The following is a 15,236-nucleotide window of genomic DNA, read 5'->3' on the forward strand; positions in this document are numbered from 1 at the left end:
CCTGCTAAGCTAACTGCCATTTGTTTCAGGAAAATGTTCTGTAAATTGGATAGTGATTCTTTATTTCTCCTTTTTATTTATTTATTTTAAACTTTTCTGTACCGCTTCTAACCTAAGCGGCTTACAATATTCACGTACACAAATATAGGATAAAACAACATAATACATCTATACAAGAACTCAGACAAACTGAGTAATCTAAAATAATGCTGTAACAAATAAAAGTGTTTTCAAAGATTTTTTTGAAGGACTTCAATTCTTTACATCGCCTCAAAGAGCCACTCAAAGCATTTTTTTAAATGTAATTGGGCATTTGTAAATGATGTAATTTTGGATGAACAGTCCTGTTCCTGTTATATAAAACACACTGAACCACGCTTGCAAGACTTATGCGGTATATAAATATACCCCCTACTGGTAGCAATGCAGTTGGAGGACACCCACTCAGCTTAGAGCAGTGGTCTCAAACTCAAACCCTTTGCAGGGCCACATTTTGGATCTGTAGGTACTTGGAGGGCCTCAGAAAAAATAATGAATGTCTTATTAAAGAAATGACAATTTTGCATGAGGTAAAACTATAGTTTATAAATCTTTCTTTTTGGCTACGTCTTAATAATAATATTGTCATTTATAGCTAAAGAGACAGATGATCAAGTAACTGTTTTATTTTACTTTTGGGATTATGATAAACATACCGGCGGGCCGCGAGTTTGAGACCACTGGCTTAGAGGGAACAGTGACTGCCTCCTAAACTGGGAGACAGTCAAAATGTTAATGCATGACCTGCAATAAAAAATTAATGGGAATGCGCCTTCTTGAATGCAATTAGTTTTGGGTTTCTTGCACATTAAATTTCTGCGTTATTTATTTATTTTAGTGCGTTAAGCCCCAAACTTAACGCTTTTTAGGAGAACAGTCAAAAGTTTTCTTATTCTTGATTCATTATCAAAATCTCCTAGGAATTCATGGCTGTTTTTTAATTAAAGGGAAAATATACCACAACTGTATCAGATGCACACTAGAGAATGACACGGCGACAAAATTCATCACTGTTCCCGTCCCCGCGAATAACCGTGGGAAACCATTTTCATGTATTTCTTTAAGGAGAGAGAGAAGAATCAGAGTATGAATGGCCACAACCACTGACCCGCAAGCTTTGCTTCGAAGAATGCTGGTGTAGAAGGACTGAGGTTGAAACAGACACTACAGAATGACAGTCTCTGGTATCCAGAGCAGATATTGTGATGTCATAATGCCTCATTCCACCAGTGCCTAAGAGCCAATCACATCAGTGATGTCACAATGGCTTCATTATCCTTGGCTCACATAAGAATCAGAGTATGAATGGCCACAACCACTGACCCGCAAGCTTTGCTTTGAAGAAGGCTGGTGTAGAAGGATTGAGATTGAATTAGACACTAGAAAATGACATGGGATTATTTCCTGCGGTTATCCGTGGGGACGGGAACGGTGATTAATTTTGTCACCGTGTCATTCTCTAACGCACACCTTTTCTTGGGTCCTTTGAGCTTCCGGAATTCTTAGGTACCAGAACCATCTCATTAAAACCCTGAGCTCTTGAAGTCTCGGATTGAACTAAACTCAGAGAAACTCTTTCAAATATCAAAAGCCCAGGTACATTAAGAGCAAACCCATGTTCTGATCCACCATAATGAAATAAAACCAATCAAACATTGCTCATACCTAATAAATAGATAATTCAGAAATCAATACCTGTCACATGAATGTACACGCTGTTCGTTTTTGATGCCAAGCCTGATTCTGCTTTGCAAGTGTAATTCCCCTCGTCAGCTATCACGGCCAAGTCTTTGGAGAAAGAAGCAGACGTTTCGTCCTTCTGAGTGGCCAGAATGGTTTTGTCTTTCTGGATTAAAATCTCAATGCGTGGTTCTTTAAATCTGGGTGAAGCTACTACCTTGCAGTCTACTTTCAAGCGATCTCCTTCTGTGATGTTTGTAGATGGATGCACTTGGATTGATGGAGTAGAAAACGGTTCTGAAAATAAAGAGGCACGACATTGTTTCCACTTGCTATCGGCAAAACATGGTACCAAAGATTCAGTTGTCTATGTTTTCACATCATCCTGGTCCTGCTTCTTTGGTGGCGGCAGGTTGACCTGGTTCTGCAGACTGAACTTGCTATCAGGCTGCCTCAGAGACTTTTCTATCTCTTAAGGTTGATTTATTTTATTTTTAATTTTTTTAATCTTCTTTCATTCTTTCTATTTTCTATTTCTTTGATTTTTGATCTTGGAAATGTATTACATATTTTTTTATTTTAATCAGATACTTTAGCTAAATTGTGAACCTTCGGGACAGAGAGGGTCGTTTTTCTCAAGTACCTAATTTCATTTTAGTTTGATACATTGTAAACCGCTTAGGTCAGTAAAATATAGGAGTGGTAGATCAAATCTTAAATAAACATCTGGGAAGGTAATTGGACTGTCTTTCAAACATGGGTGTAGAAGAGAATCTAAACTGTGTAGAGGATGAACAGGAAAATAAGTCTCTATTAAATGTTAGACATATTCAGAGATGCCAGCAACGATGGATGAATCTGTTGCAGTAACAGTAAGATGCTTGAGCAGCTGGGCACATAATGGAAGGACACTGCAGATGGCAGACAAGACATAAATGATGTCATTTAACAATACACTTCCCCCTCCGTATTCGCGGGGTTAGGGGCGGAGCCGGCTCGCGAATAATATTCGGGCCAGTTCTGCCCTTATCCCACGCTTCCCCCAGCTATTTATAACCCTGAAAGCACCCCCCCCCTTAAGCCTTACCTGGTGGTCTAGCGGGTTTTCAGGCAGGGGCGATCTTCCCACGCTCCTGCCCCGTGCAGATCGCTCACAGGAAATGGCTGCCTGTGAGCAATCTGCACGGGGCAGGAGCGTGGGAAGATTGCTCCTGCCTGAAAACCCACTAGACCACTAGGTAAGGCTTAAGGGAGGGGGGGGGGGGCTTACAGGGCTAAAAATAGCTCGAAAAATGAAAAAAAAAAATTTTTTCTGGTCAAAAATCACAAATAACCGAATCCGTAGATACAGAATTCGCGAATACAGAGGGGGGAAGTGTAGTTCATTGAAATTCAAAAGCAGCTTCTGCAGGTTTTTGTGTTCTGGTTTTTTTTAATCATTAAATTCAGTTGCTAATTGTCTAAGATGTGTTATGATGATAAATAAAGCTAAACTGAGTTAACTTGCAGAAAGGGTGCCTGCCGCCTACTGCAATGTTTAAATCACGATTTGAAGAAAAAAACGTTGCGATAGCCGTGAACCGTGATGAAACATTGCACTAGGTGGCAGGCACCCCTGCGCGCCTTTCTGGAGGTTAACTCACTTTGGCTTTATTTATGATTTGGCGCCATTTACTGGGATACTTTTACACCCCTGAGGAAGGCTCCTGTGGCCGAAACACGGACCATGTTGGGGTCCAGTATATGCTCTTTTACAAAGGACTTCACATGCCTGCCACAGTTTGTTTTATTTATATGTATACTCGTGCAAATTTTAACTGTGATTCTATATTGTGAATAAACGTGATTGTCCACACAGTGGTCTGACCAGTGTCCCGCCCCACTTCCTTATTTTGTTTTTTTAGGTACAGCAGTTACTCACATTCTGGGCACACAGTAGGCGACTACCTACTAAATATAACCCCCCCCCCCCCATTACATATATTTTGGTCTTATTTTTCACAAATTATTTTAGGGCACAACTGGACGAGAACAATATTAAAGCAACAGGAAACAAAACCTAGAGGCAAAGCAAAGATGTTGAACCAGCATTAACTAGTACTGGTAGCAAGAATTCGAAGTAAAAGGGTCTTTACCTGACACTGTAACCAGCAGCCTCTCGCTGGCCTCTGACGTTTCCTTGGCAAACATTGAAGACATTTCGGCGGTGCACTCGAAGAATAAATTCTTGTCTCCTTCTTCTACCAGGAAATTGACTTCTGCGGAATTGATGGTCAACGCAGGCCTGATCTTTGACTGCTTATCATTGCCTTTGATCTTGAAGAACTGGAAAATGATCGGCGCTGTCTCCTCTGTCGCTTCGCATCGGATAGTTACTTCCTCCCCTTCTTTCACTTCCTTTTTTGAAACAGAAACTTTTGGAGTAGACACCCCTATTAAAAAAGTCAACAGACAAATTTATTAACCAATCAATACATAGCTCTGTAGGATGAACTATCCTAGGAGCCAGATAATCAGTGTACAATGGAGGTCAGACTCTTTATTTGATCAAGTTTCAAGTTTGTTAGGTATTTGATATAACATCCAGTAGGAACCTGAATGTTTATGTTTATGATTCTTCAAAGCTTCTATATTCTACTAATGACTGGGGAATCAATTCAGAGTGGTCTGCATGAGCTTCTGTAATGGTGTTACAATACAGACACATTTATACCACAGCTAGGGTTACCAGACGTCTGGATTTCCGTGGACATGTCCTACTTTTGAGGACATGTCCGGGGGTCCGGACGGCTTTTCAAAACCCGGCACTTTGTCCGGGTTTTGAAAAGCTTTCCTTCGGGTAGGAGAGCACCCGCGATACCACGCGATGACGTCACGGGCACGCGTGCGACCTCATTGTGTCGCATCTGTGCGCGTGGATGTCCTGGGATCTGAAAAGCCGTCCGGACCCCCGGATATGTCCTCGAAAAGGAGGAGATGTCCGAGGAAATCCAGACGTCTGGTTACCCTAGGTAAAAGACACGTTGGAAATCATGAATCTACTAATTTGATTAGTTATTTCAGAACTAGGGCCTGGGGGAGGTCAGAAAGCTGCACTGCCCTGCTTTACCCTCAGGTACCCTTTGGTTCATTTATTTAACCCCCCTTCTCTCTCCTTTGATACGGACCCATTCGTCAATCAGGTCCCAGCAAATCAAACTATGGTTCACAGTTCCCACCCCGCCCCAATCTGCACTTCTGACCTCTTATCTGGTTCACGTGGACCATAATCCACGTTTTTATTTAATTTATAACCCGCTTTTCCCAAAGCTTCCTCCTAAACAGCTGTCTCAATGCCCATATTTCATATTGCAAAATAAGTGTCTCTTCGAGAACGTCTTAAACCCAGCGAGATTACATTGCTTTCTGATATACAAAGGTAGATGATTCCATTCCTGGGGTCCCCTACAGGAGAACATAGTCACACGTGAGGAATTCAGTCTCGGGTCCCTTACAGATGGCACAGACAAATCGCCATGATGGACAGAGCGCAATTTCGACAGAGGGACATAAGCATAAATAGCACCCACCAAACTTGCAGGAGCCAAACCATTCGAGCACAAATATACCATCACGAGCAACCTGAAATGTGCACGTGTTGCTCATACCATACCTTGGATCCTAACAGGCAAGTCTTCGCTTTTCCGATTCTTCCGATTGACGTACACGGCGCAGCTGTATTGACCCCAGTGTGAAAAGCGGGCTGGGGATATGACGTAGTGCGCCTCGTCCTTTTGCGACGTGGTGTTGTAACACTGCTTGTCGTCTTTGTAAAATACAAAGGAGGGCTGTAGCGGTTCTGTGTCCGGCGCTTTGCTGATTTCCGCTACGCACGTGAGCGTGAGGTTGTTTCCATTCCAGATCTTGGCTGGCTCCGCTTTCAGCACAACCTTGTTGATGGTAAAAGCTTGAAACATTAAAAATATATATATTCTATTATTTCTGCTGTTAGTGTTACTCTGATGAGAATATAGGGGTCAATATTCAAAGCGATTTAATCAACTAGAAACAGCTTCTGGCTGCTTAAATCACTTTTGCGGGGTATCCACTGATTCTCAGTGGCAATTAACTGGTTAATGCCGCTGAATTTCAGCACTGACTGCCAAACTGAAAGCCAGTTACTTTGTGGGAGGTCCATGGGTGGGTCGGCTAAGTGCTGACATTCAGATATTAACCACCTAAGTTAAGTGGCCATAATGGGCAGCATAGAAGTCAGTCCTAAGGTAACACAGTGTCATTTAAAGGGGATGGGACATGATATACCACTTTTTCTGTGTGGTTACAATCAAAGCAGTTTACGTATTTTAGACAGTAATGAAGTTAGTTTATTTATTCAATTTTCTATACTGTTGTCCCAGGGAGCTCAGAATTTATTCAGGTACTCAAGCATTTTCCCCTGATTTTCCCCGACAAGCTTAAAATCTATCTAATGTACCTGCGGCAATGGGGAGATTAAGTGACTTGCCCAGGGTCACAGGGAGCAGCGTGAGTTTGAACCCACAATCCCAGGGTGCTGGGGCTTTAACCACTGCACCACTCTAGAAATCAAAATGTAGCGAAAGTGGTCCAAGTGTAGGACAATCCAGCCATTGTGACATCACTGATGAAGTTGGTTCTTATTGGTGGACTGAGGCATTATGACATCACAATACCTGCTCTGTTTATCAGAGGCTGTAACTTTTCACACTTTTTATTTAATTTTCAATACCGTTCTCCCAAGGGATCTCAGAATGGTTTAGATGAATTATTTCCCTGTCTGTCCTGGTGGGCTCACAATCTATCTAATGTACCTAGGGCAACGGGGGATCCAAGTGTAGGACAATCCAGCCATGTGGAGTGTGTGGTGCAGTGGTTGAAGCTACAGCCTCAGCACCCTGAGGTTGTGGGTTCAAACCCCGCACTGCCCCTTGTGACCCTGGGCAAGTCACTTAATCCTCCATAGCCCCAGGTACGTTAGATAGATTGTGAGCCCACCGGGACAGATAGGGAAAATACTTGAGTACCTGATTGTAAAACTGCTTAGATAACCTTGATAGGCGGTATATAAAATCCTAATAAAACTTGAAACTTGATCACTGATGAGGTTGGCTCTTAAGCATTGGTGGAATGAGGCATTATGACATCACAATACCTGCTCTGGTTATCAGAGTTTGAAACTTTCCACACTATTTTTTTATTCAATTTTCTATACTGTTCTCCCAGATGAGCTCAGAATGGTTTACATGAATTTATTGTGGTACTCTAGCATTTTCCCTGATTCTCCCGGCAAGCTTACAATCTATTTAAAGTTCCTGGGGCAATGGGGGGATTAAGTGACTTGCCCAGAGTCACAAGGAGCAGCGTAGGTTTGAACCCACAATCTCAAGCTGTAGTTTTAACCTCTGCATCACACTTAGTCAGAAGTGGCTGCAGTGGAAATGAAACTCACAGCCTCAGGATGCAGAGGTAGTGCTCTAACCACATACCAACAAGGAAAAGGAAGAAAATCCTGCAAACAATTGCAAGAAAATCACAAGGAGCAGAGATGGCCAAACATGGGCCAAATGTTGAATACAAATAAAATGACAAACACTGTTTATTAAAGTCCTTCCTATACACCCCCTTCCCTTCTCCCGTAGCTCTAGTTGAATTTGTTGCTCATGGCAGTCAACCACGTGCTCCTCACGACCCCGTCGGCTCTCCCGCTGACATCACTTCCGGGTGCCACGTATAGGAAGTGAAGTCATTGGGAGAGCCGATGGGGTCGTGAGGAGCATGTGGCAAAATATACAGTCAGTTCTCTTCCAGATAACTTTGAGACAATCTAGCTCAGGGATGTCAAAGTCCCTCCTCGAGGGTCGCAATCCAGTCGGGTTTTCAGGATTTCCCCAATGAATATGCATGAGATCTATTAGCATACAATGAAAGCAGTGCATGCAAAGAGATCTCATGCATATTCATTGGGGAAATTCTGAAAACCCGACTGGATTGCGGCCCTCAAGGAGGGACTTTGACACCCCTGATCTAGCTTAAAAGCCAGATGGATGGACATACTCAAACTATCTTTCCCCTCGTTAAATGGTGCCATGTATGCAGGTAAATTAGGGAAATCCCTTTTCTTCAAATTCACTGAGCTTTGGAATAACCTCCCTGCCCCGCTGCGGAACCTAGGCTCATTCCAATTATTCCAAAAGCATCTGAAAACTTGGCTTTTCTCCAAAACATAAAGCTATCTATTTAAAATGTAAAGCTAGCTATCCTCTTCATAACCTCTAATTTCTTATTATGTCCTTCCTCATTTACTGAATTTACCTGTAAACCGTGCCGAGCTCTATCATTATGGAGATGATGCGGTATACAAACTTAAGGTTTAGTTTAGTTTAGTTTAAAAAGAAAGAAAGAGAAAACCAGAAAAAGAAAGAGAAAGAGAAAAAGAAAGAAAGAAAAAAGAGAAAGAAAGAAAAAAAGAAAGAAAGAAAGAGGGTGTGAAAGAGAAAGAGAGAAAGAAAGAGAAAAAAAGAAAAAGCTTAGGAACAACCTCCCTGCCCCGCTGCTGAACCTAGGCTCATTCCAGTTATTCCGAAAGCATCTGAAAACCTGGCTTTTCTCCAAAACGTAAAGCTATCTATTTAAAATGTAAAGCTAGCTATCCTCTTCATAACCTCTAATTTCTTATTATGTCCTTCCCTCATTTATTGAATTACCTGTAAAACGTGTCGAGCTCTATCTTTATGGAGATGATGCGGTATACAAACTTAAGGTTTAGTTTAGTTTAGAACCTCCGGCAAATAAGAATCACTAGGCCCATCCGCCTTCTCTTCAAGCTGCAGCATCACAGGCCTTGCATGATCTTAGACTTTACCCCTTTGCTTCCCCGCCACCAATGTTACGCAGGGACGGGGACAAATTTCTCTACATAGCAACACTTTTATGGAGGTTACAGTCGTTGATGGTCATCAGTAGCTTGATTGGATCATTCTTAAATTAAGTTTTCTTCTGTGGTGACACACCTGAGAATTTGTTTATTTGCTTATTGGGGTTTATTAACTGCCTTTTTGAAGAGATTCACCCAAGCTGGTGAACAGCTGGTATAATTCGACATAAAAGTTACAAATTTGTTAACAGCATAACAGTAGTAAAAAGAGGTGGTGGAGAGGAAAACGGTGACAGAGTTAAAAAAAAAGTGTGGGATGAACACAGAGGATCTAGAACCAGAAAATAATAGCAAATAGTGAAGAACTAAGGCCAGTACTGGGCAGATTTGCACTGTCTGTATGTGGCCGTTTGGTGGAGGATGGGCTGGGGGAGGGCTTCAATGGCCGGAATGGTGTAGATGGAACCTAAGAACAGTACCAGGCAGAGCTTTGGATTCTTGCCCAGAAATAGCTAAGAAGAAGAAAAAAACCCAAACAAATTTTTAGATTGAATCAGGTTGGGCAGACTGGATGGACCATTCGGGTCTTCATCTGCCGTCATCTACTATGTTACTATGATTAATTAATGACCCCTGTGTTTATTTTTTGTTGTTTTAGGAACTGTCGTGGAGTTTTTTTTCCCTCTGGATAATTGGGATGAGGGTTTTTATTTATTTATGATGAGCGATTCACAATCTAATCAAATACACTTCTCCCTCCGTATCCGCTGTGATAGGGGATTAACAGAGTCGCAAATACAGAAAAACCGTGAATAACTTTTTCATATGTTGTTTGCTGTTTCCTATTAAAAATCATCGTGAATACGGTGAAACCGCGAATAACATGGTGGGTGACCTGGCCTGTTCCTGAAGGAGAGGCAAAACACGATGAAGAAAGTGCCGGGAATCAACGATTTTCTCTGTAAACGCTTGGAATCAGCGATTTCTTTATGGAAGCTGATGTAATTTGGGGGAGGAGCCAGCAAGCTAAAAGCCGTGAATAATCGAAACCACAACTGCTGAAACCGTGAATACGGAGGGAGAAGTGTTTTACTCTATTTTTCCTATCTGTCTTGGCAGGCTCACACACGCAGGGTCACAAGGAGTAGCTCTGGGATCAAACCTGCAACCTCAGAGTGTGGAGGTAGCAGTTCTAACCACTAGGCCACTCCTAGGATTTAAATCTGACTGTAGTTCACATTTGTTATTTATTTAGTATTTTGTGATCTTATGTTAGCATTTTTTTTTTTTCTATATTATTGTTTGATGCGTAATGAAATTACTTTGATGCTCTATTTTGCCCTGCTTATTTATTCTGGTGGACAGAAGATTTATAAATGCTGTAAATAGCAAAATCCTTTCACCCCATCGTATCACCTAAGAACATAAGAAACGCCTTCACCGGATCAGACCGAGGTCCATCTAGTCCGGTGCTCCGCACACGCGGCGGCCCATTTAGATACTCCTTTTTGGAGACCCGACTTTACCGTATCCCTCAATTTGATATGCAAGAAGGTGTGCATCCAACTTGCGCTTGAATCCCAATACCGTAGTCTCCGCCACAACCTCCTCCGGGAGTGCGTTCCAAGCGCCCACCACTCGCTGTGTGAAACAGAACTTCCTGACATTTGTCCTGAACCTGCTGCCACTCAGTTTCAGGCTATGACCTCTTGTCTGTGTCACATCTGAAAATGTTAGCAATGCTGCTTCTTGGTCTATTTTATCAAATCCTTTTAATATTTTAAAAGTCTCTATCAAATCCCCTCTCAGTCTTCTCTTCTCGAGGGTAAACAGTCCCAGTTTCCTGAGTCGTTCTTTGTAGCTCAAATGCTCCATTCCTTTGACAAGTTTCGTGGCTCGCCTCTGCACTTTGATGTGGCTCTGACTTCACAGCTCTTGTTCAGACTTTCACCTCCTGCCTTACAACCTTCACTAGAATAGCATCCCCCCACCCAATGTGGCTTCAGCAGTGGCGTAGCAGGGGTGAGCGGCGCCCCTCCCTCCTGCCGTGTGCACGTGCATCTTCCCCGTATCTTTTCATCTTCGGCGCCAGCAGCCACGAACTGTCCGACATCACTTCCTAGGCGCGGGTCCCGGAAGTGACGTTAGAGAGAACGCCAAAGCCAACGCGAGCAGCCAGTTTGTGGCTGCTCGCATCTAAGATAAAAAAGGTACGGGGGAAGGGAAGCGGCGCGCACATGGCAGGGGGAGGAGTGGGCGGGGAGCAGGAGGGGTGCCAGTGCCCCGAAGAAAACTTCACCAGGGGTGGACCGCCCCCCACTTCGCCCTGATTAGGTGTGCTGTAGAAAGTTATCTCACAGCAGTTCTTAAGCATGCAGGAGCTCCAGTCTTAGCAAATAGGCAGTTACATATGCTTGCCCATTCTACTTGCAATAAAATCTCGGAGTGGAGGAATTAACCTTGGATTCTCTACAGCAGGGGTGACAAAGTCTCTCCTCGAGGGCCGCAGTCCATTCGGATTTTCAGGATTTTCCCAATGAATATGCATGAGATCTATTAGCATACAATGAAAGTAGTGCATGCAAATAGATCTCATGCATATTCATTGGGGAAATCCTGAAAACCCGACTGGATTCTGGCCCTCGAGGACCAGAGTTGCCCACCACTGTTCTAGATCCTTGTTATGGTATTTAGAAGCCGCCTCCCCTCTGCCCACACCTATATCAACAACCTTATTCCTTACACCTCCTTTCACAGTCTTCATTCATCCAACAATCTATTCTCTCACTCTCTTCTCTTTACCTCAGGGGTGTCAAAGTCCCTCCTCGAGGGCTGCAGTCCAGTCGGGTTTTCAGGATTTCCCCAATGAATATGCATGAGATCTATTAGCATACAATGAAAGCAGTGCATGCAAATAGATCAGTGGTTCCCAACCCTGTCCTGGAGGAACACCAGGCCAATTGGGTTTTCAGGCTAGCCCTAATGAATATGCATGAAGCAAATTTGCATGCCTATCACTTCCATCATTTGCAAATCTCTCTCATGCATATTCATTAGGGCTATCCTGAAAACCCGATTGGCCTGGTGTTCCTCCAGGACAGGGTTGGGAATCACTGAAATAGATCTCAATCTCCACTGTATTCCCCAATGCCAAAATTGTTTGCTGTTGGTACCTGCGTATTCTATATATTTTCATCACCACTCATATCATAATAATTGATTTAAATAAGTATCAATTTTATGAATGTGGCCTCAGGTACACCCCCCTCCACCATTACTAAGATTCTATATAAAATCAAGCCATCATAAGTAACAGTGCAAATAGATCTCATGCATATTCATTGGGGAAATCCTGAAAATCTGACTGGATTTCGGCCCTCAAGGAGGGACTTTGACACTCCTGCTCTACAGCTTGCAAAGTTTGGGCACAGATCTAACTAATTGGTTAATAAGTTATGGCGTCAACTGGCACATTTGGGTTTAAGAGTAGATCTGCCCTGTGTTCTATGCGTCTGAATTTTATAGCGTGCAACTCAAAAAGGGTGTGACTATGGCAGGAGCTGGGCTGGGTCAAGAAGTTAGGTGTGATGTCATAGAATAGGCCAGAAGTTAGGTGTGATGTCAAAGTATAGGCCAAATCTTCCGACTAGTCAATACTCATAAATTGTATTGTGGCTCCTTAGAAGATCAGCCAACCAAACTCGAAGCACATTTAAAAATACCGTGAGGTATTTAGGAATGTAACACTCTGTCCCGATGAAACTTTATTGTTATCTAGAGCAGTGATTCCCAACCCTGTCCTGGAGGACCACCAGGCCAATCGGGTTTTCAGGCTTGCCCTAATGAATATGCATGAGAGAGATTTGCATATAATGGATGTGACAGGCATGCAAATCTGCTCCATGCATATTCATTAGGGCTAGCCTGAAAACCTGATTGGCCTGGTGGTCCTCCAGGACAGGGTTGGGAACCACTGATCTAGAGGATCCTCAGATTGCCATTAGGGTAGTTTAACCCAGTGGTTCCCAACCCTGTCCTGGAGGACCACCAGGCCAATCGGGTTTTCAGGCTAGCCCTAATGAATATGCATGGAGCAGATTTGCATGCCTGTCACGTCCATTATATGCAAATCTCTCTCATGCATATTCATTAGGGCTAGCCTGAAAACCCGATTGGCCTGGTGGTCCTCCAGGACAGGGTTGGGAACCACTGGTTTAACCCCACATTGGCTGCAGTTGTCATTGATCCTCATGCAGGTTTTTTTTTAAGATTTATGCTTTTTTAAAATTTTCTTTATAACTTATAGCTCTAATGCAGTATCATCTTAACCAATAAAAGAGAGAATGAACTTATCTTGCAGCAAACACCTCTTCCGATGCGAATCACGTTTCAATACTTCCTTCAGGGTCGAGGTGCAATATATAGCCGAATGTTATCGGTTGTGTAACCTGCTCATTTCTGTATTACAAGCTGCTACGTTTAAACTAATTGAATAATGAGCCAATTAGCGCTAACAGTTGGGATATTAGCAAGCAATTATTGATGCTAATAAGCTTTAATAACATTTTATATGCATAAATTTAGCTTACAAGTGAATCAACAAAGGAGGCACAAAAAGATGGGAAGGTCATGGGTGGATCGGCATCATCCCTTGGATTTATACGCATACATTGGCGTAGTAAGAGGGGGTGGGGGTGGAGCGTGTTATAAAACCGATAGCATTCGGCTATATATTGCACCTCGACCCTGAAGGAAGTATTGAAACGTGATTCGCGTCGGAAGAAGTGTTTGCTGCAAGATAAGTTCATTCTCTCTTTTATTGATTAAGATGATACTGCATTAGAGCTATAAGTTATAAAGAAAATCTAAAAAAAAAAATCTATAATTAAATCTGCATGAGGATCGATGACCACGGCAGCCAATGTGGGGTTAAGCTACCCTAATAGCAATCTGACGATCCTCTCTAGATAAAGATAAAGGACTTGATTCACTAAGCCCACCGATCAAGTTCCGACCACTCAACGACCCCTTTACGACCTGATTTCCCTCCGATCCGATTCACTAACCTCTGTCCCGATCATCTTCCTATCTGCGCATGCAAATGAGGGAGAAAGGCATTCAAATGTAGGCAGGAAGCGATTCACTAAAAAAAAAAAAAAAAAAAAGAGGGACACCGACTGGGCTGACCGACTGGGCTGACTGACTGCCCTGCCTTCTGCCACCCTGCTTCTCTGCTCTCTGCCCCAATCTCCTGCTCTCTGCTCCATCTGTTCTCTTCCCTGCAGTGCAAGCCCGTGGTTTTAACCCGCGGGTCTAAACCGGGTTAAAACCACGGGCTTGCGAAAAAAAAAGTAAAAAGCTCTGCCGGGCACAGAGGGCCAGCGCATGCGCAGACCATCTACTGATGGTCTGCCCATGCATCGGGATCGCTATTCAGCGATCCCTGCAGTCGATTGGGGGCGTGATTCTGATCGCCTTCATTTGCACGAGGGCAATTCGTGAATCAGTCCCCTAGGACACGGATCTGATCGGATCCCTCATGGATCGGATCCGATCCGTGCCCTTAGTGAATCTAGCCCAATGTTTCAGTGGGACAGAGTGTTACAGTCCTAAATACCTCATGACATCTTTAAATGTGCTTCGGGTATTATAGAATAGGGTCATTTACACACTCAACTGCTATTAGCCGGTGCCATTATTTACACCAGGTAGCAGGCATAAGTGTGGCGTGATATCTGCGCTAAGCTAATAGTCTATAAAAGGCACACACTCTTTTCAGTATACTATCTTACCACAAATCTTCCTGGTGTTTCATTTTGGGGACTTTTTTTTTATTTCCCCCCCTAGGAGATACCATGTCGGGCACAGATAGCCAGTCTTGCCTTGTGAAATCACACATTACACTTCTCCCTCGGTATTCGCGGGGGGTTAGGTGCAGAGCTGGACCGCGAAATGTGAAAAATCGCGAATAACTTCTCGGCTGGCTCTGATCCACCCCCGTCTCCCTCCTGCGTCCCCGGAACCTTACCTGGTGGTCTAGCGGTGAAGCGGGGCAGGAGCGATCTTCCTACGCTCCTGCCCCGTGCAGAGCCGTCATCAGAATGGCTGCCTTGAGTTTCCATTGTACTATTCTGATGACGGCTCTGCACGGGGCAGGAGCGTAGGAAGATCGCTCCTGCCCCACTTCACCATTAGACCACCAGGTAAGGTTCCAGGGAGGCTTGGACGGCTTACAAATAGACAAAAAAATGAAAATAGTTTTTTTTTTGGTAAAAAGATCGCGAATAACCGAATCCACGGATACTGAAACCGCAGATTCAGAGGGAGAAGTGTACAATCAGCTCCTTCCCCTCCGCCCACCCCTTCCTTCTCCTGGAGAATCCTTTCAGTCTGTCTTATCCCCAGGCTGAGTGAGATGGGGGGGGGGATTATGACCCTCTCTGAAAGTGGAGGAGCCAGAGCAGTGGCAGGAAAGGCTGGCTTCCTGCACCACACACAGTTCTGTTTTCTCCTGTGTACAGAAGGAGTCAGAATTGAAGATTGGGAAAATCTGTTCATGCTGAGAAACCTAAAGGAAGGGAGGGGGGTGAGGAGAGGTGTCCGTGTAAGCTAGGGGACACTCGAT

At 43.6% G+C, this 15,236-nt stretch overlaps 1 protein-coding gene across 1 annotated transcript in view; it reads right to left on the minus strand.

Annotated features, from left to right (window-relative positions):
- LOC117367897 (platelet endothelial cell adhesion molecule-like) overlaps positions 1-15,236 on the minus strand; it is a 130,229-nt gene that overhangs the window by 46,343 nt on the left and 68,650 nt on the right. The window contains exons 5-7 of the mRNA XM_033960975.1: positions 5,372-5,665; positions 3,855-4,151; positions 1,735-2,016 (exon numbers count right to left, since the gene is read on the minus strand). Of these exons, the coding sequence (XP_033816866.1) occupies positions 1,735-2,016; positions 3,855-4,151; positions 5,372-5,665 (873 nt within the window). The remainder of the gene's footprint in view (positions 1-1,734; positions 2,017-3,854; positions 4,152-5,371; positions 5,666-15,236) is intronic.

This window comes from Geotrypetes seraphini, chromosome 10, assembly GCF_902459505.1.
Source record: "Geotrypetes seraphini chromosome 10, aGeoSer1.1, whole genome shotgun sequence".
NCBI lineage: Eukaryota > Metazoa > Chordata > Amphibia > Gymnophiona > Dermophiidae > Geotrypetes > Geotrypetes seraphini.